Below are 21,160 nucleotides of genomic sequence, written 5' to 3'. Positions count from 1 at the left end.
TGTATTTATTTATACGACTCGTTATCTCTAGAAAATCTCAAATGACAAAAAAAGGAAATAGAATAAAAGGACAGAAAACCAACAAATAAAGTGAGACGTGACTTTGACTTGAATGTTGCACAAATGTAGACAAGAAAATTCCAAAATCCAACAAAAATGTGTTTTTGAAAAAGCTGTGATATATGGTGAAGGCAACACTTCAAACAATGGCCATGGAATTGTAGATATGTTCCCGATATTTAAGAGAGGAAGACTGACCTTGTTGGTTGAAGACCCCGGGGGGCATGGGTCCTAAGGGTGGGGGTCGGATCTGACCCATTCCTGGGTATAGAGGAGGAGGGAGGGGGAAGCCAGACCCCACTGAGTTCTACAGATGAGACAGAGACGCTTCAACTGTAGGTGTGAACTAGAAAACCTGATGAACATTCACCATCCGTTTGACAGCTGCTCAGAGGAAACCTGGTCTCAAGCTAAAGCTTTCCATAGCTCATCTGTTTAATTGTTAATATTCTTTCTATTCTTGGAGTACCCACACAAATAGAGAGGTAAGCCTGATCTAAATAGTTGTTTATGACTTAAGAGCAGGTGAAAATAATAATCAGATAACAACTCCGCACGCCCTGTAAATCAGGAACAGGCAGAACCACTCTTTAGTGGATACTTTGGTACAAAGCGAGTGTTAAAACTGTGATTTATGAGCCGCTATAAAGGAGCCCCATCCCTTGTGAGCTACATGTCCTGTTAATCCTCTCCATCCCCCTGAGACAAGAAGCCACAATAACATTAACACATAACACAATAACACATTCAAATAAAATGAGAAGCCTTTTGGATGTTATCAAATGGTCTTCTTACTGAATTTATACTCACTTCTGTTCATTTCTGATAACTAATTCAGACAGAAATATCTCACAAAAGGAACAAATAGTGCAAATGATTTTTTGAGTTCAAAAGATCAAAACAAGATTGCTGACACACCCACAAATTATTACAAGCACACACTCTCTCACAGACATGAACACTAGTGTGTGTGTGTGTGTGTCGTACCAGTCTCTGGAGGGCAAAGAAGGCAGCTTTCTCCATGGCATCGTTTTCTGATTGGCACTGTGGACCGTGAACCATCAACCCATTGGACAGCTTCACCTGACACACGACTGCCCGGCCCTGTGGAGGCAGAGGGGCGTTAGTGCAACCTTCTTGGTGTAGATCTGCACTATGCAGGTACTAGTGTGCAGATCTCGGCCAGGTGTGCCTGCAACGACCGCTGCCGTTATGATTGAATGAATTTAACCCACAATTCGCCAAACCCCCCGTTTAGGCTGCAAGTGTATTACACTTGCTTTTCATTCGCACCGCTCACACTGCAGATCACGCTCATTTTAATCTATGCAGATGTCTGTGCAGGCATATGTATTTAGGCTTTGATTTGTAAATACTAGTGTAGATGCGAGGTTGATGCCGAATGAATAACTGGCTGGCCTCAGAGCAGCTGTATGTAGTTCTGTCAGCCGTTAGCCAGATAAACACGAACAATAACAATGAGAAAAGTGTTTTCTCCCACTCGCCTGCAGCCCTACTGATCGGTGAAGGGTTAGAGTAGTTGGTGAGGAGTCAATCAATAGCAACATCAAACTGTGAGTCAATGCAACCAGAAGAGATCCTTAAATGAGCACCCAAAATATGATGTGGTGTGGTGCTGTGGATAGACGCACACACACACACAACCTGGCGGAGACAATAATAAAAGTGTGTTGCAGAAGACAAACCTGTCTACTGCCTATGTAGCTGAAATCGGGTGGAGCCATTCCCAACCCCACACAGACACACGCCAGCTCCGACACCTTACTGGTCAGCACGGCGCTGGAGAGGTTGGCAGGGCCGGCCAATGGGGGGGAAGTCATCACAGCGGAGTCACCGTGGGGGGCGCTCATGTTTGCTGCTGGAAGGAGAGAACATGGGACGAAAGGGAGGGGGGGGGGGGGGGGGAACATGGATTAAGTTGTACACACTCTACTGGGTTTGTACATGTGGTTGTAGTACATGTACCTGTGGTGTGGTACTTGGTAGTATTTGGTTACTTACCTAGTTTCTTGGACGACCGTCGCCTGTTGTGCTGCTGGCTGCCGGTGTCAGCGGCCTCCTGAGAAGAAGGACTTCCTGTTCCAGCGCCGTCAATCTTTAGCATTTCCTTCAGCATCAGGGTTCCCTTCTGCACCGAACAAACACTCATATCACTGCTTATTTAATAACGTCGGTTCTCGTGACATCATGAACAGTGATAGGACAGGATAGACATTAAATGATGTCTTTGACAATTTATCATATAAGCAAAAAGTTAAAAAAATAAAACACGAACAATTCAGATGTAAAAATCAGGATGGAGTAGAAATAACCATTGGGTTTGATTTTCAAAGTTAAGTGTGTAGGCCAAACACACACACACACACACACACACACACGGTTTTCAGTAATTAAGATACTATGCATCTCTCTGTTATCAGCAGCTTGATAATGAAAATGTGATTTAAAGGAATAAAAGCTTTATTACAATAACAAAATGCAGCAGTTATTAAACATAAATTGAGACTTGGCAGAATCACAACAAACAATATTGGCTATTGTCACTCTTTGCATGGCTTTGTTTGTAAAGTGTAACTTCAATAAGCTTGGCTGAAGATGATTTTGTGGAGGAAGAAACACCACTTTAATTTTTGATATTTTAAGACTAATAGGCAGAGTGGTAAGTCTAATTTTGCAAGTCCTTGGACCGTTTTTATTTGTCATTTTTAAAAGGAAGGTTCTTACTCCTCCCACATCTTTGTGTACCACACGACTGCATCACAAGAAGAACACTGATCTTAAGCGATCTCCATCTGTGACACTCACCATGGCGAAGGACTGCGGGGACAGCGGGCCGTCTGATTGGCTGCTGGGTGCTGGTGGAGGAGTAGGAGGAGTCTGCTGGCTACCCGTGGAGATCTTCAGACTGGCTATCAGCTCCTCAAACTCAGACGAAGCCTAAGGGGGAGAAATATGTGACGGTTCCACCGTCGATATAAATCAGTAGATGCAACATTACGTTACGCCATTTGACCTGTGTATGTTTACAATCACATTCAACGAGTCAGTACAGAGTAGATTTAGGTTTATTTTTGTCAAATAAAAAGAGATAGTCAAGTAGGTGACTTGACCAGCTGAGTTCTCAGTCAAAGTTAGCACAGATTGCTATCATAAACAGCAAACAGTGCTTGCTGCTAGCTACGCTAACTTTGCTCAGAGGTAACGTTAACGTCACATGTTCACCACATCTAACTAACCCCAAATCAATCCAAGCATTACCGATCTCCATTGAGTAAAGCTATATAACCCACGTCTTCAACAGGTTCAGTAATCCAGTCGGAGAAAGGACATTTGTCCGTCAGCGGTTCACATCAAGCAAGAAATGGAGGTACATTCTTATGATTTTTTGAAATGATCGTCATTGTGACGAGTCCATCAGGAGTTCTGCTGAAGGCGTTAACCTTTCCAATCAAAAATGTATTCATTAAAACAACTCATTTACAGTTAGCGAGGCTCTTCAACCGCTCCTCATTATCAAATCAAAACCATGTTGGTTGACCGGAAATTGTGACTCAATTTTTGACATGAATGTATGACAGTAGATGCGTTTGTGTCTGATTGTAACTGCCTGCATATAGTTCATAATATTGAATCTATTTGGGATTTCTACATCAAATATATTCCTGAATGAAGAATACCAAAGAAAGTTTTCACATATTAAGTTCAGACAAATTAAAGCAATTAGTGTCTGCAATATAAAATGCACAATTATGAGATGATGATCATCATGATTGAAAGCAGGGTGTGTTATAAAATATAAATATAAAATCTAAATCTTTGTTGTTTTTTTTGTCATTGAAGACTGGCTCACTTTCACCATACGTTCCAATTACAGCAAGTTAAAAACCGGACCCATATGTCATAAAGAACAATAGGTTCAAAAGGAGATTAAAAGTGTGTGTGTGTGTGTGTGTGTGTGTGTGTGTGTGTGTGTACCTTATTGGCTGTGCTCTGTGGGGGGAAAAGAGAGTTGGCGTCTTCATTTTTCTTCAACAGTCTGATTCCGGTAACTGGGACCTGCAAAGTACACACAGCAACAGTATTCTAGCCACATATTCACACACATGTAAATATAACAGATCTGCATCCAATACAATCATGCAAATACAGCTCAGTGAATACACAAACACACATAAACCATCTATGGATCTCTAGTCCTACAGCAGTCTCTATAAATAGATATTGATCCACACATGCAGCTCAGAGCCGGTGACCTGACATGTTGCAGTGTTGTGCTTTGAGCATTCACTGACATGTGCATACTTACGGCATTGTTGGACTGCTGGTTCTTCCCCTGTTGGACAAGTCCTTCCTAGAGTTGGAAACACACACGGTTGTTTTATTTTATGCTTTAACACACTCAGTCACATCTTTAAGAGTCCGTGGAAGACATTCATTCAAATCCCACAGAGACGGAAACCTTTTGAATTACTTGTTTATCAGCACAGCTGTACTTTTCACATCTGGAACTAGCTGCGTATGTCTTGACCTTCACCTGTGTGGTTCTGGTGAACACGTATGCTGCATCGCTGATACAGACTGAAAACATGCTGCTGCGGAAAGTGATCATCTTAAGGTGAATAATGGTTAGTGTTCGGTTTCATCTATGGAAGCAACATTATGTTCCATTTGATTAATAAAACATGCCCACATTTTACACAATATAGAACGATCTCATGGAGAAAATCACTGCTCGCAAGTTGCAAACCATAACAACTAAGTTACAGAGAGGGCCAGCACCATGGTGCCATATTAGTCTTTTGTCATTCTCAATATTAAAAACAAACGCCTCCATACTCTCACACAGACATACATTGTGCCAATGAGCAGGAGGGTTGAGAGGAGGACCAGAGTTCTGCAGAGACTGCCACACGTTGTTGTACTCCTGCAGAAGTGGAGAGACACACACAAAATAAGAAGCTGCATACATTTGTAAGATCACATGGTTAAAATGGGCGATACACAAAGAAGACCTTCCGCTTACCTTGGCCTGTTGTTTCTGGATGGGACCCTTAGAGGGAGAGCTCCTGTTGCCCTGGGAGGCTGCCTTCCCCCCACTGTGTTTATTGTTATGCTGCAGGAGTGGAGAGGTGGAATAGAGAAAGAAATGGCGAGGTGAGACACAAAATAATACATTTTTAAAACGTAATGAGTAAAAAACGAAACACTGCGTGTTTGCGTGGGGCCGGGCTCCAGCCTTACCTGTGCCGGTGTAAAGGGGGAACGTGGAGAGTGGTTCAGACCGGGCGACTGCCGTTGGGAGTTGAAGTTGGCGGCTGTGGTCGGCTGAGGTTTGACGATGGCGGTGAGCTTGTGGGAGTTGTGATCCACTCGCGCTCCGTGGGAAAAGTTAATGAGAGCGCAGGGGGGGAGGCGGTAACCACGAGGGGATGCACACCTGAAGAGGGAGGAGTCATATGTCTGGGTCACAAATCATGCTGGTGTAGAGGGGGAGGCTTTTACTTATACACCAATATATTACACGACTCTGAGCAATAATCACACTACAGATGTGATTACCTGATGTTGAGACCTCCAGCAAATTCGTCATCAAAGATCACTTCGTAGAGAACCTCTGCCTCACGCTCCGCTGAAGGCACAAAGACAGACACAATGTAAAGGTGTGGGGACTCTTCATAGTGCCTCCTTTAGATCATGAACGCTGTAACAGTATGAAGAAGTCCTAACCTCCTTTGATGCCGATGACGGTTCCCCTGAGCCCCAGAGGGACGGAGAAGCTCTCCCTGGTGTTGATGACTCTGTCGAACAGGCGATACTCTGAATCCGGGTCTGGAACCACCCCCTGCTGCTGTGCCAAGGGCTACACACACACACACACAACAAAATGGAGAACAAAATTAAAATACGGAATATTAGTGGACCATTTTTCCCGTTCAAAAACATTCACATCCAGGCCGACACAAATATCTGTGTTCCGCTCATTCCACCCAAAATGTAAGTCTTACACCGTCACACGATCATCAACTCAGTCACGTCATTGTTGCTTTCAATAATATTTAACACGCAGGAGACGAGCTCGATATTAAATGTGCCACACTGGTGGAAAACGTACAATGTGGTCACATTTCCTCTGGGTGGCTCCAAAGCAGCATGCACAGTAAATGCTGAGCTTCATTGGTCTTCATGTGTTTACAATACGTCATACATGGCCTTCAATACAAGGTCATTAATAATAATAATAATAAAAATAGATGTTGTAAATGTTGGCATGTAGAGTGAAGTACTTTGGGTGGTTAGAAGACTAGCAAAGCGTCCTATGAAAGCCCGTTTACCATTTCAACATTTCAACCAACAGCCCAAAACCAAAAGACATTTAATTCACAATCACAGAAGATAATTCTCACCGCTGAGAAGCTGGAATAAGACAATCTTTGGCTTTTTGTGCTTGAAAAATTAGCTACATAACTATTTGAATAATTAAGTTTCAATTATTAAATAGTAAATAAATTATTTTTCGTCGACAATTTATGAATTTTTTAAAATAGGGATGGAAATATTTAAATATGTTCTATCTCTTCATTTCTTTACAAAACGCAAAGCTAATCCTTTCACATGTGATTGTCAGAAGGCAAATATAAAAAAAGAACACTAACGACAAACATTCATTTATCAGCTTATCAACATCTTCATTGTAACATTGAGTATTCTTTTTAAAACAAGTATGATGTCAATGACTCGTTTTAAAAATGTGCACTTTTCCAACTCTTCTCGACTCTCACGAGGCCTGATTTAAAAGATCTAACAGCAATGTGAACACAATCTAAGTTACTTGTGAGATCTTTCATGACGCGTGCAGGAAGTCAGCCAAAGGTGAAAAAAAGTGCAGTAAACATAGTTCAAAACTGCACCAGAGGAAGCTTGATGTGCAATTTCCCAGCATGCCACCAGGGGATTTACCAATATACACATATGATACACACGACATATTCAGGCAAAAAGCACTCACCCTGAAGAGGAGATGAGGCTTCACTGTCACACGGACCTTCTTGGTGCTCTTCTTCACCTGAGAGAGTGAGACAGAGAGAGGGGTGAGTTCACACCTCTCATGGAGTAACAGGAGGAGGCGTGCTGTAGTCTGAGCTCGTTTGAATGTGTGTCACCGTCACCTTGGCTTTCTCCACCGCCTCCTCGATCCTCTCCACGATGGCAGAGTCCAGCACCTGTAGGTCACATGACGTCCTGCTGATGGAGCTCACCGGGTGACCTTTCAACCACGAGGTGATCTCAGCAACCTTCTCCGCCCTGTGGGGGGAGTCAGTATTAAGAGATCATCAATGAGTGCCCCGTCCTTTCAGGGAATAAACCAAGTTACAATTTGTTCAAACTGAAAAACGTTCAATAGAGGTACAGCAGATTAGAGCTTATTTAGGTTGCAGTTATTTCTTTATCTGACAGACACATATTTAGGCTCTTCCTAGCCATGCTGCAATTTATATCATTATGTACCCCACAATCACAAGAGATATAACAGAATACTACAGTGTGTGTGTGTGTGTGTGTTTACCCATTCTGGTCCTCTGCAGGCCAGATGTCATCTTCATAGAAAACATCGTCGTGACTGTTTCTGGACACTAAGTTGAATACTTCAGAAAATCTAGAAAAGCATAAAAAAAAAAAAAAATAGTTTAAAATGTTGAAATATCAGAATCAGAATCTGTTTATTGCCAATGTATGTTGCACATACAAGGAATTTGTCATGGCAGGTGGTGCATAACATTAAACAATAGCATTAAACAATCAACAACAATCAACACAGTGCAAGAAATAGAAACATTAAAATTTACAAAAGAATATAAAATAAAGTGCACAACAAACAGAGAACAGTACTATAAACAAGTATGATGAAGTGTAATGTAAAGTGTCAAGTGTGTTAAATACACTGACTCTGGATCAGTAGCTCATAAAACCCTACTTCTAGAAACTCTAACCATCCTTTTCATGTTTCTTTGGTTTACCTGTCGAGGTATTCGGCCAGCAGCTCCTCCACAGCAGCAGAGTAGAGCCACTCCTTTTCGGTTCTCTTCGTGTATCCAGGAACCTCCTCGTTCTTCTTGTTGAACTTCAGGTTGAGGCCAACGTTAGCTTTCTGCTCCCCACAGGGGCTGAGAAGAGTGAAGGGGAAACATTGGTGCACACAAGGACAGCAGGGGAAATACAGTTCTGACCAGTGGAACTAACAAAACACTTTACTACACAACAGGCAGTTTTTTAAACTACAAATATGCCTCTGCCAAATAGTCGTGTGGCAGTTTACATGTCTGTCCAAAAGGTCCTCAATTTTATCCCATCAGGATAAATATCAAAAATATAACTCTTCAGGTTTCTGCCTGGGAGAGTGAAGGTAGCTGTCTAGAATGGTCACTTCAGATTAAAACAGGCCATGAAAGTGTAAATTCTTACATATTAAAAAAAAAGAAAAAGAAGATGTAAATGTGAGAACAGCAAAAGGTAAATCTTGTGTGTCCTAACTTGAACCACTCACTTCTTCTTAGAGCCTCTGCCGATGAAGATGCTTCCTGAGAAGCGGGACACGAGGTAGCTGGTGACACCGAGACGAGATGCCAGAAAGTATCCGGGACTGTACTTCACACAGTACTTCTATAAAACAAAAACACGTGAGGCACAAATGGAAAGTCTTCTCACAATCAACACCATTTCTCAATGGAATCGCACGACAGTGCGTCTCTTACATGCTGATTGTGGATCAAGGGCTCCAGCTGTGGCTCGTGCGGCACGTTGAAGACGACTCGCACCCGGCCGTCTTTAATGACGTCGCTCGAGTCTTGAACCTGTTGGAGTAGTAAGAGAGATGGTGATTCAGAAGGAGACATTTCGATAAGCCAACGCGTCGCGTTCCACTAATGAGAAAGTGCTGTGAGCAGCACTTACCTCGCCCACGGCACCGTAGTACGGGTTCCCCACCATGAAGACAGTGGTCGCCGGAGGAAAGAGCTCGTCTAAGCTCGTGAAGCAGGTCAGAGACGAGTAGAAGGCCTCGATGTCCTGAAGAGACCACAGCCAACGTGGAATATGAGTCTTCAGCATTATCAGTCAACGAGGTGTCTATGTGAATGTGCACCAATATCAATATCCCTCATTCTACTGTGTCTCTATAATATATCACTGGCTTTCAGATCACACTGCTCACATAGTTGGTCGGATGTTTGTTTCTTCTAAGCCTCAACAATTGCCTTTTAACAGATTTAATGGATAGAACATCTTGAAGTAAACTGACTAACTACCTAGGAAATAAAAACAATGAATATATTATTACAGCCAGTGAAAAGTGCATCTTTAAATGTGTGATACATCTGGAATCAATATTAACACTTGCCCATACATTTTTATTAAGAACATTAAAATAACCCTTCTGGGGAAAATGTAGAGTAAAGAATATACAATATAAAGTTGTCCAGCTTCCTTCAAACAAGAACTATCTCCAAAATCAAAGCAATCATCTCCCGGGCTGAGCTGAATAACTTATTCTTGCTTTTATCTTCTCAGGACTTCAGTACTGTAACTCCCTCCTCTCTGGTAGCGACCTAAAGCCATCAGGGCAGGTGGGCTTGTTTTAACCATCAGGGCAGGTGGGCTTGTTTTAACCATCAGGGCAGGTGGGCTTGTTTTAACCATCAGGGCAGCTCAGCTTTAGAACAGCCTGACAGTAGAATCAGCAATCTCTTCAAAATCGCTTTTTAAAACACTTTTTTCTAGACTTTTATGTGATGTCGTCTTTTTACTGCTTTTATTCTTTCTAATGCATTTTATTTTATTTGTAATTGTTGTATTGATTTGTTCTTTATTGTTTCATCTGTTATACTATGTTATCAGTGTTTGTTTTGTCTCGCTTTCTCGCAAGACTACTGGAGGGGCTCTGGGAGTTTGCCCAACCAGTCTACATGTGCTTTGTGGACTTGGAGAAGGCTTTCGACCGGGTCCCTCGGGGGTTCTTGTGGGGGGTGCTGCGGGAGTATGGGGTGCCGGACCCATTACAACGGGCGATCCGGTCTCTGTACGACTGCAGTAGGAGCTGTGTCCGCATTCTCGGCAATAAGTCAGACACGTTCCCGGTGGGTGTTGGCCTCAGCCAGGGCTGCCCTTTGTCTCCGGTCCTGTTCGTGACTTTCATGGACAGGATATCTAGGCGCAGCCTGGGGGTGGACAACGTCAGGTTCGGGGGTCTCGGGATCGCCTCTCTGCTGTTTGCAGATGATGTGGTCCTGTTAGCCTCCTCGGATCGTGACCTCCAGCATTCACTGGGGCGGTTTGCAGCCGAGTGTGAAGCGGTGGGGATGAGAGTTAGCACCTCCAAATCTGAGGCCATGGTGCTCTGGCGGAAACCGGTGGATTGCTCCCTCCAGGTGGGGACGGAGTGCCTACCTCAAGCGAAGGAGTTCAAGTATCTCGGGGTCTTGTTCACGAGTGAGGGTAAGATGGAGCGGGAGATCGACAGACGGATCGGTGCGGCTGCAGCAGTAAAGCAGGCGCTGCACCGGACCGTCTTGGTGAGGAGGCAGCTGAGCCGGAAGGCAAAGCTCTCAATTTACCACTCGGTCTACGTTCCGACCATCACCTATGGTCACGAACTCTGGGTCGTGTCCGAAAGAACGAGGTCGCGCCTACAAGCGGCCGAAATGAGCTTCCTCCGTAGGGTGGCCGGGCTCAGCCTTAGAGAACTTGGAGTCGAGCCGCTACTCCTTCGTGTTGAAAGGAGTCAGCTGAGGTGGTTCGGGCATCTAATTAGGATGCCTCCTGGGCGCCTCCCACTGGAGGTTTTCCGGGCACCCCCAACTGGTAGGAGACCCCGGGGAAGACCCAGAACATGCTGGAGGGATTACATCTCCCAGCTGGCCTGGGAACACCTCAGGATCCCCCAGAATGAGCTGGCAAATGTTGCGGGGGAGAAGGAAGTCTGGGTCAGCCTGCTGCCACCGCGACCCGACCCCGGATAAGCCGAGGGAAATGGATGGATGGATAGTTTGGCTTTACCATTTGGTTTTCTGTGATTATATCGTCTTGTTTTGTTTTTCATTCATGGCATGAAGTGGGAACTCTTGGTGAGTGGTTGTGGAAAACACCACCGCTACAGAGTGTGTCAGAGTCAGGGATTAGACTACACTCTCTCCCTCAACCAGGTGTTCTGGTGTTTTTTTAAACATACTGGTGCTGAATTGGTCACAGGCTCCAATGATTTATCTGTGTATTCATGTCTTGTATGTGTGTGTGTGTGTGTGTGTGTACCTTAACCACAGTCTGGAAGGCGAAAGGGAGGACCTGCTTGGCCCACTGTTTCTCAAGTTCCACCACCCCGTCGGCTTTAGGGACGTATTTCCTTCCCGTCAGCAACTGGCCGTACAAAACCACCGACGTGTCATTCACCATGATGCCTTTCCTCTTCACGAAACTGGGAGGAAGAAAAATCACTTTTAAAGAACGGAATCGTACACGCGTGACATAAGAGCGGAGAGGTCTCACTTTATCTCAAGACCAGGAAAGAACGGGTCTTATGACTTTAAAAGAAAAACGTTTTGGGGTTTAACTTGAAACCGTGTTCATGGAGACTTACTGTTCAGTGACTCCCTGCACGTCCTTCACCCAGTCCTTCTGCTCCTTGTCAGACAGACAGTTGACTTTGGTGGGGGGGGGAGTGGAGGGCCTGTCGTACAGTCTTTGGACACCGGGTGGTTCCTCCAGACAAAACCTGCACAACAGGGCCAAAGATTTCCCTGAGCCGACTCTTTTTCAGCAAAGCACAGCGATGTAGTGGGGGTTCGTCTTTTTCTATCAGCATACTCTCTTTCATTTCAGCTTTCTATCAAATCACAGTGATGCTACCAAAATACATGGTAAGAACTCCATTGACTGATAATTAATACCTGTGTAGAATCTAAAATGTACTTCCATTAGACAGATAACTACAGAGTACTAATTCTTACTTGACGTCTCCATCCGACACCGCAATGATGCGAGCTTCCTCTAGATGAGGCCAGTTGACGAACACCGACTTCCCCAGAACCTGTGCAGCAACATCATCACAAACCTGAGGAGACAGAGAGGGAAATCATTTCATAATGTGCTCTGTTGTTTAGCATCATGTGAACAAACTGCAGTTCGAAGGGTTAGAATCATAAGAGGAATGAATTACTGGTCCTTATGATCAGGACTGATGTTGATAAGATTGTTTTTATCCGACACTGCACAAGAAATAGAATGCAGCAACATCAATGGTTGTTGTTCATTTCACATATTCCAGAGTGTGGGAGAAAAAAACCTAGCATTTAGTGTGCAGAAAATAATTTAATAAAAAACAACATATGAAGAGTTAAGATTCTGATAATGAATGAATATTTGGGAGGTATGGTCTGAACAGAAGTTAGTTAAAAGATGTAAATCAGTGTAAAACAATATTAAAATATATATATATATATATATATATATATATGCAATATTAATATATAATGCCTCTGACGATAGTTTGTAAAATGTCCCATCTGCAAAAAAAAACTGTAAAATCAGACAAAAGCTCACCGGCTCTTCTCGGCTGGGGAGGATATCCAGCATCATGTTCTCCCCTCTGCTGCTCTGCTGGAACACGACCACCCCACTCTTCTTCTTGTGAAACTACAAGTGAGTGAGCCCATGAAAAAGAGAGCGACAGACAAAGACCAAAGGGAGAGAGAGACAATAAATAAATAAGCTCCTTTAGACCTGTGTTGGGGGCTTAACCTAGCACACACACACACACACACACACACACACACACACACACACACACACACACACACACACACACACACACACACACACACACACACACACACACACACACACACACACACACACACACACACACACACACCTTGTGTTTGATGTGCTGTAGTGTGGGGAAGCCACAGAAGTACAGAGCCGAGCGGTCGAAGCGTCTGCTGACGTGGTCCAGCCGTACATGCCAGGCGTCCATAGGGATGTCTGTTTTCCTGCAACACACAAACGACACCGTCAGGCTGCATGTGCAGTAATCGGGGGAACTGGCTGAACTGGTTTTCTATGGTTGTGTGTGAAAGCACCAAATAAAAGCCATTTCCTGAACCTGCAATGTGACGGGAAGCCCGACCAACATGTCCATTTAGTGTTGACATTAAAATTCAAAAAGGTAACATTTGAATGCTGCGCGCCTTTTCTCATTTCTATTGATTAAGTTTCAACCTGTTTTATCTGCACAGTTGCAGATAAAGTTCAGGCTACACTGATATTAGTCGTATTCAGGGCTGTGCTGAACAATCAAAGCTTCTAATTGAGGATTATAAATTAAAATCCTTGAGCGAAATACACAATTTGAATAAAGTGGTTCACGAGATTAAATTATTTAGTTTATGTTCATGAGATGAACTTTCTTTAAAGATACAACTCGTCAGTGTGCAGCAGATAGAGAACACCACAGTGACAATGTTTTTAAAAGGCTACATGTAGATTAATTACTTAGATAAAAACATGTTGCAGATCTATCTTTTTAAAATGACGTTTGCACTCAACAACTAATGTTTGGATAACGCGCGTCAGAAACTATTCTACCCAGCAACCAATACAATCTGAACTAACACGAGTAAAATACTAAATCAGTGTTTCCCCTTCAGAATTCCTTGAATTATGAGCTCCGGTGCTTAATATGCTGATTTAGGATCCGATTGTGAACGTTGTAAATGAAGCTTGGAACTATTCGGTGCAGCTCTATTAGTATTAAACTGTTGGTAGAATTAAAATCTAGTCCTGTTGTGAAGGATTGTTTCAGACTCGTGTGATCCAAACATTTCAAATAACTCCAGAGTGTCCATAGTCCAAAATGTATTGAAAAAAGATGATGTAATAATTTCCAAAATTCACAACAACCAAAAATTTCTGCTTCAACGAGGCTGGTTTAAGGTAGCGCCACCAACGCCAAGTAAAACGAATCTCATTTTGTCCTCGCCGCTTCAACCAATCACAAAAACATGTGTGTGTGTGTGTGTGTGTACCTGACGTGGCAGTGGACGATGTCGGGGAACAGCTCAGGTAGGTTGGAGACGTACGAGCAGTCTTTTTTCGGGTCGTACGAGTAGACTGCACATTCTATGTGACGGTTCCTGGCCTTCTCTTCTTTAGTCATCTTGTCATTAAAGGGATCCATGGCTGCTAGTAGGCACCTCTGTCCAATAAACACACAAACATGAATATGTCCTTTCAACATAACTGTTATTTATTGTGTGTGTGTGTGTGTGTGTGTGTACCTCATCTATGAAAGGAATAAGAACCACAGCCTCCCATTCCTGCAGCTTGCCATTGAGGTCTGTTTTAAAGTCAATTGGGTAGTACTCAATGATGGGGGAGTTTTCACTGGTCATCAGGTGCTGTGACATAAAAAAAAAACAATAAATGATCACCGTTTTAATTTCACCTTTGGATTGTGCACAAACGTACATACTGCATTGTGTGTGTGAGTGCGTTACCCTGTAACTCTCAGGCAGCAGCTCCTTGCTGGCAGCAGGCAGGACGGCCAACAGCTGCTGGAAGGGCATGAAGGGTTTCTCAATGTCAAAGGTCAACTTTAACCCCGATATGTTCTTGATGTCCGACAGGAAGGGGGCGTAGTGGTAGGGGTAGTACCTGGAGAGACAGGCACACATTATTTACATAGAGAACAAAGTGAAGGGAGCTCTTATTAATGCCAACTTTAAATGAATGCTTTTTACATTACTTTCTATGAGTGAATGCTGCTATTTCTTTATGCAGGACGGGGGTTTGGCATTGGTACTCGTGTAAGGTATGAAGGAATCACAGCAAAAATATAAAAACACAAAGTGAGCTGTGAAGAAAGCAGCTCTCACCAGCTCCAGGACTGAACCCCGTGGTAGTAGTAGTGGAGAATCCACTGGATCCCTTCCACGTAACACTTGGCCTGCTTGGCTAGAAACTCACTGCAGAGGAGAGAATACTTTAGGGTTGATGTGTGGGCATGACATATTCTCAAGCATGTCTATTCATTTCTCTCACTCTTTTTCTGACCTGCTGAGAGCGAGTAAACTACACGAGCACCTCCCAATCAGAATCAGCTTTATTGGTCATGTATGCGTACGACTTAGATTATTCTTTAATGTACCAGGATCACTCTACTAAGGTATATATGGAGGAGCTGAGAGGAGAGTGATTATTTTATGATCAAAATAGTTTTCGTTTCTGTGTTCATGACTTCAAAAACGGGTGAAAAACGTTTTGTTCGTTATTTATTTTTTTCTGTAAGAAGAGGTGTCTTTTGATTTCTTCATGCACTCACTAACACAAGGTACATATATTATGTGTTAGCAAGTTATGTTATTAAATCTCACCTGGAGGAAAACAAGAATGGTTTTTAGTCCTATTTAGAACTTGGGTGGAGTGGTGCATTGCAGCCTCTTGTGGCCACAAAGGGTATTACAACAACAAACTATATTTTATTATATTTATACTATTTACATTTTCACCTATTTTAACACATGAAAAATAGAGAAAAGAACTTAAAAAAAACCTTTTAACCCTTTCTTAAGCCATAAACACAGGAGTAGAAATATTTTAGATAAGACTGAGAAAATGTATCAGCAGAACTTTTTTTCTTACCTCTCAGGGCTTCTGCACATTAAATATGATTGTGCTGAAAATGGGACTAGCTTACTGTGAGACCCTCTATAGAGACCAACACAACTAAATGTATTACCATTTAGTCTTAAGCTCAATGGCCAGTGTGGTGTGTGTGTGTTACTTTTGGATATTGCAGGTACCTTCAAGGTGGTGTTGTGATGCGAGGACGAGACTTCTCCTGTAAATTCCTCTGCATTTTTCTGTTTGTCTATAATCAGCGAGTCGTAGATGTGAGTGTGTCTTGTTTTTCTGTGCACTGTATGCGTGTGTCTATACACTCACTCAGACACCACATCCACCTCCATCTTGCTCATATAGTAGGTGCGCTTGTACTGTCTGAACTCGGTTTCAAACATATCCTCCTCCTCTTCCTCCTCATCGCCTACTCCTCCCTTTCCTTCTCCAATCACTCTTCCCAACGAGGTAGAATCCTACACACACACACACACACACACACACACACACACACACACACACACACACACACACACACACACACACACACACACACACACACACACACACACACACACACACACACACACACACACACACACACACACACACACACAGAGTATTACTCACGAGGACACAACAATGAATGAATGTTGGGTTTTAGAAACATTTAGACATGACAGCAGACCTTCTTGTTGGACTCTTTGCTGGCAGCTTCCTTCTCTGCTGCCAGGCCGGCCGCCTCGTTCAGATACTTGTTACCAACTTTGCTCTCAAACCACTTCAGGTCCACAAAGATGTCACTGAAATGTTCCCGGTCGAACTGGAGGACAGAAGGAGAGAACAGATGTAAACAAACATTTAGGGGGGGGTTTGTCCACTATACGCCATCATGTATTAGCTCAGGAAGAAACACACATTTCATTCCACACTAACTTTGTGATGAACTTCTCTGCAGACTGAACTACGTCTCTAAGTGGTACGAGACAACGTCTTTGCATTACTTTATCAATAAGAAGTGACTGTTGATTGCACAATGTAATGCTGTAGAATAATGACACCGTCTGTCCCTTTAAGCTTCTAATTCATTACGCAATTCTGTCTGCCACCGAGTACGACGTCCCGAGGAAATCAAGTCTTGACTTACGGTCCAAAACCGTAGAAAACTAAATACAGGGCGTCCTGGGAGTGTCGCCAACTCTCCTCCAAAGGAAGTAGCTAGAACTAGCTCCAAAAGTCACTGAGACATCATACGGAGGTTTGCATGTTGATGACATCATGGTGCGTTCATGGTTGAAAAGTTGTGCCTTGCCTCTTTAATATTTATGAAAGACTAACGTCAATATTTGAATGATTCTGGGTTGGTTAGTTCTAACAGTATTTTACAGTTTTCAATAATGTGCTTTTCTATACAGTTGACCTCACTCATGATTCAGAGCCAAACCAAATGAATATGAATTCTTCCATGAGGCTGAAGTTTAACGGATTCAGGACTTTCTTGCCTACTCATCACAATAAGAAGTGAATCAGTGTTGTCTCACCTCAGCAAGCTTCGCCATGTATTTCTCGAAGTTTCTCAGGTTCAGGTGGCCGTTCTCATTCAGATAACCTGAGTCACAAAACAGGAGTCCGTATGGGTTTTTCTTATATGCGGGTTATACATTATAGACATAAACATGTTTCTATATTACGACGATTAGACCAAACTAAACGACTCACTTCTGAAATATAACACAAAGACTATGATAATCTTTCACATGCACGACGATATTTGACCCATCATTTAAAATAAGTAGGACGTCTCACCTCCCATAGTGGGCAGAGCCCTGATGTAGGTCTTGTAGAGCAGCGGCAGAGCATCGTGACTGATGTGCAGGTTCGGGAGGTGAGGGATGAAATCGTTCCCCACTAGGAAGCCCATTAGGATCCAGTCATCTATGATTCGCTCCAAATCATAATCAGAACCGATCTGATTCTGTGAACAAACACCCATGAACATCATCAGAATACTGAGTAGATAGAACACTGCACAGAAACATCTATTAAAACCTTCCCAGACAGTGAAAAACAATGTTCACACTAATGGTGTAAATGTGTGTGTGTCTCACCCTGAGCTCAGAGAACTCATAGTCGATGTACTCCCTCATCAGAGACAAGTGAAGCAAGTGAAAAGTTGTCTCCTCTGGAGCCGTTATCCTAAAACAGAAAAGGGTCCACAGAGAAGAAATGAAACTGGTGGAACATGACAGAACATAAACAACGTATGGGGAAAAAAACATGAAATAAAACCATTGAGAAAAGGAGACTGATGAGAACCTTTTCTGGTTTTTCTTTCCTCCGAAGCGGACCTCTTCTCTGAGCAGGGAGAAGTTTGGCTCGTGGCTGGTCAAACCCAACATGATCTAGGACACAGAGAGGGAGACAGCATCAGCACCCATAGGAGGCTTTGAGCAATGATGCACACCCTCATCTAAGGGATCAGGAAACCCTACCAGGTCAGCATCCAGCCCATACAGGCAGTGTCGGGTGTTGGGGTCGTGACCCGGCTCCTTGTTCTCGGAGCGAATGAACTCCATGATCTTGTGTTCTCCCTCTCCCGGAGTCTGTGGGAAGAGAAATGCAAACGTAGTACGAGAGACATCGAAAGCTGTAACAGAAAGACATGAACTGATCAGCCGTTAACGCACCTCGTGACCAGACAGGTAGACGTTGACGTTCTGCCACAGCTTGTCGGTGGACAGCTTGTTGTGAACAAAATACTTGAGCTGCTCCTGGAGCCGAGCCATGAAGTCAGTGCCTGGAAGAAGGATGAGTGATTTAAAAAAATGTCCGGTTGTCAGGGAAGTCACGTAGATATATATATATTTTTTTTTTTTTTCTTTCTCTAGATTTGGGAAACACTTTCCTGTTAATGTTTAAGGTTAGAAAAACTAATTTCCCGATGTGTGATGTTTATTTTGTGTAAAGCTTCAGAGCCGTTCCTACCAGGAGTGATGCAGTTGGAGTCGAAGCGAGCCTCTGTGGGAAGCACCTCTCCTTTATCCACAGCTTTCTTTATCTTGTCCTCTGCTTCTTTGGCCGACCTAGACACACAGACACAGGAGAGAGCAGGTCAAACTCAGTCTGTAGTCGGGTTTCTTACATCTTTACCAAAGCAAATGTTGCAATTTCAGTCCTGCAGGAGGCTCATTGCGCCTCGTTAGGCTGTACCACAAAGCTGTCAGAATTATACGAAATGCATTTGTAAATAGAGATGTCGTCTTGTTAAGATAACTAAAAGAGAGAATGTTCCATTTTGAACACTTGAGAGTCAACATCATGGCGCAGACATGTTCATAAAAATTCTGTTTCTTCATTTGGTCATTGTAAGAAAAGAAAAGCTACTGCAACGACCTACATTTAACAATCATGTTCAACTGTCTTTGGGATTGAGAGGAGGAGGATTTCCGGGTGAGAGGGCTGCAAGTTTATATATTTAAATATAGTTTAAAAAGTATTTCAAAATAATGTAATAGTAAGATGAGGTGATCCTGTGTTTATAACAGGAACCCGCGTTAAACCTTTCAAAACAAAAGCCAGACCGGCACAACACTAAATTCAGGTCTGGAACAAGGTCAGGTGACCCGTGTTGACCCACTCTGGGTATCAGCATACACACGATCAGAGGAGAGAACTTCTCAGTGTGTGTCTTTTTCTTAAATCCCGCTCTACCTGAATCTCCGTCCTCTCTGCTGGTTCATCTTTGCTCTCGGTGCCACGCCGTCCACCGCCATGAAGAAGACCTTGCGGGGCTTGATGATCCTGAAGAGCACCTCCAGGTAATGGAAGATGTCCGCGAAGATTTTCTCCTCGGAAATGCGAAAGTGGACGTCCTCGTCGTTCGGGTGGGAACACTGGTGGATAATCCCGTTCATGTCCAGATAGAGATTGTCAAACTCTGGAATCTGAAGAGGGGAAGAAACAAAAGAAAACTGAAATGACGATGTACAATACATTGTAAAAAAAAGACAACGTATTCCTGTTAAGTGACCAATTTGTAAAATCTGTTACTCGGCTGCCGGGAATAAATCTCTCCGCAGCAAACATATTTGCAGTTCGTTTTGTTGAACATAAGTTGGTTGGGATCCTTTACATGGAAACTATTGGGAGCCATAAGTGAAAGGGTCAACTCATCCTCCAGCCTGATGCAGACAAGGAGCCTAACAACTCTCTCCCGTGACATTCAGACCTAAGTTGACATCTAGCTCAAGTAACAGAGGAGCACCAAGTGACATTTAAGTTGTTGAGACTGTTACTGTGTGGTGACCTTGAGTATCAGAGAAAGGAATACGACATATTTCAAACATCCATCATCATCCAATACAAAGCTGCGTTCTTAACACGTTCTTTGTCTTGTCTTAAAGGTGTCAGAGCTGGCTTATGCAATGAGAGGGACACCGAGCAGCGTCCAGCTGATGAAACTGCTGCTCGACCACTGAAATACTACCCGCCTTACTACACAGGGAACTAGGTCACTAAGGTTAACCCAGTGCCGCTAAAGTAGCCTAAATAACGTAATGTATGTTTAACTAACTTCCCCCTTTAGTATTAACTGGTGTAGATAATGGCCGACCGCAGAATTACTGCATTTTAAACAACCATTTACATTGTAAAGCAGGGTGGCTGTAAACTAGATGGGAACTAGCGTTAGCTTCAGCTTCTACACTCTAAAGTTTGTTAGCTTAGCAGACTGTGAGGAGTTTATTGTTTTTCAGAATGTTCTAGACCGACAAATACATAACCCGCCCACTGGTATCATGTTTACTTTCATTCACGTTGACCTGTGTAACGTTACACGTAGACGAAAGCAAACTAGTACGCGAGTTAGTGCTGGAATTCAGTAAATAACGCTACGTCTTACTGTATTGTGTGTAATTAAATAATGTAGTCAGAAGCGCAACGCAAGAGCTCTGTCCTGTCGCCAAGCAAAAACATTGGTAAGCTAACTTACGTGGAATAGAAATTTCACGGCCCGCGAACCTTACACTTAGCTCGCTGATAGCCAACAGCTAGCTAAGCTAACGCTGCGGCTATCAGCAACAGAGGCTTGTGAAGCTAACAATATTCCTCACTGGTTTCCTACCTGATGTTCCTTGACAACTTCACTGAGACAAGGATAGCGCTCCGAAATCCATCGGTAAAATTTCGGTACTCCCATCTTCACCACGGAAGTCTCAACCTCTGGATGAAATCAGTAAACAGTCAAATCTGAAAGAAGGTAACTAAACACGGCCAAGGATTCACTTGGTAACATGAGAACTTGCTATGAGTGGAGTCCGGTTTTGTTTCCAGCGGCCGCTAACTAGCTAGTTGTCCGTGGTCCGTCTCCTAAACCCTTCCGCCGGCGCCGCTACTGTGAAAACACTCGTTCCATTTT

At 43.3% G+C, this 21,160-nt stretch overlaps 1 protein-coding gene across 3 annotated transcripts in view; it reads right to left on the bottom strand.

Annotated features, from left to right (window-relative positions):
- The window catches only part of xrn1 (5'-3' exoribonuclease 1), a 23,821-nt gene extending 2,717 nt beyond the window's left edge, over nt 1-21,104 (bottom strand). Inside the window, exons 1-39 of one of the 3 annotated variants that reach the window (XM_076079870.1) lie at nt 20,867-21,101; nt 19,456-19,688; nt 18,730-18,827; nt 18,432-18,541; nt 18,237-18,347; nt 18,061-18,146; nt 17,853-17,940; nt 17,551-17,719; nt 17,286-17,353; nt 16,433-16,567; nt 16,072-16,220; nt 15,003-15,092; nt 14,625-14,781; nt 14,406-14,525; nt 14,154-14,323; nt 13,001-13,118; nt 12,670-12,762; nt 12,078-12,181; nt 11,708-11,842; nt 11,383-11,545; nt 9,031-9,144; nt 8,832-8,930; nt 8,624-8,739; nt 8,097-8,243; nt 7,646-7,735; nt 7,248-7,383; nt 7,088-7,144; nt 5,809-5,941; nt 5,641-5,710; nt 5,323-5,518; nt 5,105-5,194; nt 4,934-5,005; nt 4,388-4,432; nt 4,057-4,137; nt 2,887-3,018; nt 2,083-2,209; nt 1,767-1,936; nt 1,048-1,164; nt 259-367 (exon numbers count right to left, since the gene is read on the bottom strand). In XM_076079870.1, the coding sequence (XP_075935985.1) occupies nt 259-367; nt 1,048-1,164; nt 1,767-1,936; nt 2,083-2,209; nt 2,887-3,018; nt 4,057-4,137; nt 4,388-4,432; nt 4,934-5,005; nt 5,105-5,194; nt 5,323-5,518; nt 5,641-5,710; nt 5,809-5,941; nt 7,088-7,144; nt 7,248-7,383; nt 7,646-7,735; nt 8,097-8,243; nt 8,624-8,739; nt 8,832-8,930; nt 9,031-9,144; nt 11,383-11,545; nt 11,708-11,842; nt 12,078-12,181; nt 12,670-12,762; nt 13,001-13,118; nt 14,154-14,323; nt 14,406-14,525; nt 14,625-14,781; nt 15,003-15,092; nt 16,072-16,220; nt 16,433-16,567; nt 17,286-17,353; nt 17,551-17,719; nt 17,853-17,940; nt 18,061-18,146; nt 18,237-18,347; nt 18,432-18,541; nt 18,730-18,827; nt 19,456-19,688; nt 20,867-20,941 (4,573 nt within the window). In that variant the 5' untranslated portion in view covers nt 20,942-21,101. Of the gene's footprint in view, nt 1-258; nt 368-1,047; nt 1,165-1,766; nt 1,940-2,082; nt 2,210-2,886; nt 3,019-4,056; nt 4,138-4,387; nt 4,674-4,933; nt 5,006-5,104; nt 5,195-5,322; nt 5,519-5,640; nt 5,711-5,808; nt 5,942-7,087; nt 7,145-7,247; nt 7,384-7,645; nt 7,736-8,096; nt 8,244-8,623; nt 8,740-8,831; nt 8,931-9,030; nt 9,145-11,382; nt 11,546-11,707; nt 11,843-12,077; nt 12,182-12,669; nt 12,763-13,000; nt 13,119-14,153; nt 14,324-14,405; nt 14,526-14,624; nt 14,782-15,002; nt 15,093-16,071; nt 16,221-16,432; nt 16,568-17,285; nt 17,354-17,550; nt 17,720-17,852; nt 17,941-18,060; nt 18,147-18,236; nt 18,348-18,431; nt 18,542-18,729; nt 18,828-19,455; nt 19,689-20,866 lie in introns of those variants that run through there. The other 2 variants (XM_076079862.1, XR_012947860.1) reach the window with 2 other exon arrangements.
- Between the last annotated feature and the right edge of the window lie 56 nt (nt 21,105-21,160).

This window comes from Anarhichas minor, unplaced genomic scaffold (genome assembly GCF_050575085.1).
Source record: "Anarhichas minor isolate MPS153535 unplaced genomic scaffold, ASM5057508v1 ptg000006l, whole genome shotgun sequence".
NCBI lineage: Eukaryota > Metazoa > Chordata > Actinopteri > Perciformes > Anarhichadidae > Anarhichas > Anarhichas minor.
Note: the sequence above shows the minus strand (reverse complement) of the source record. Positions and strands in the feature narration are given on the sequence as shown.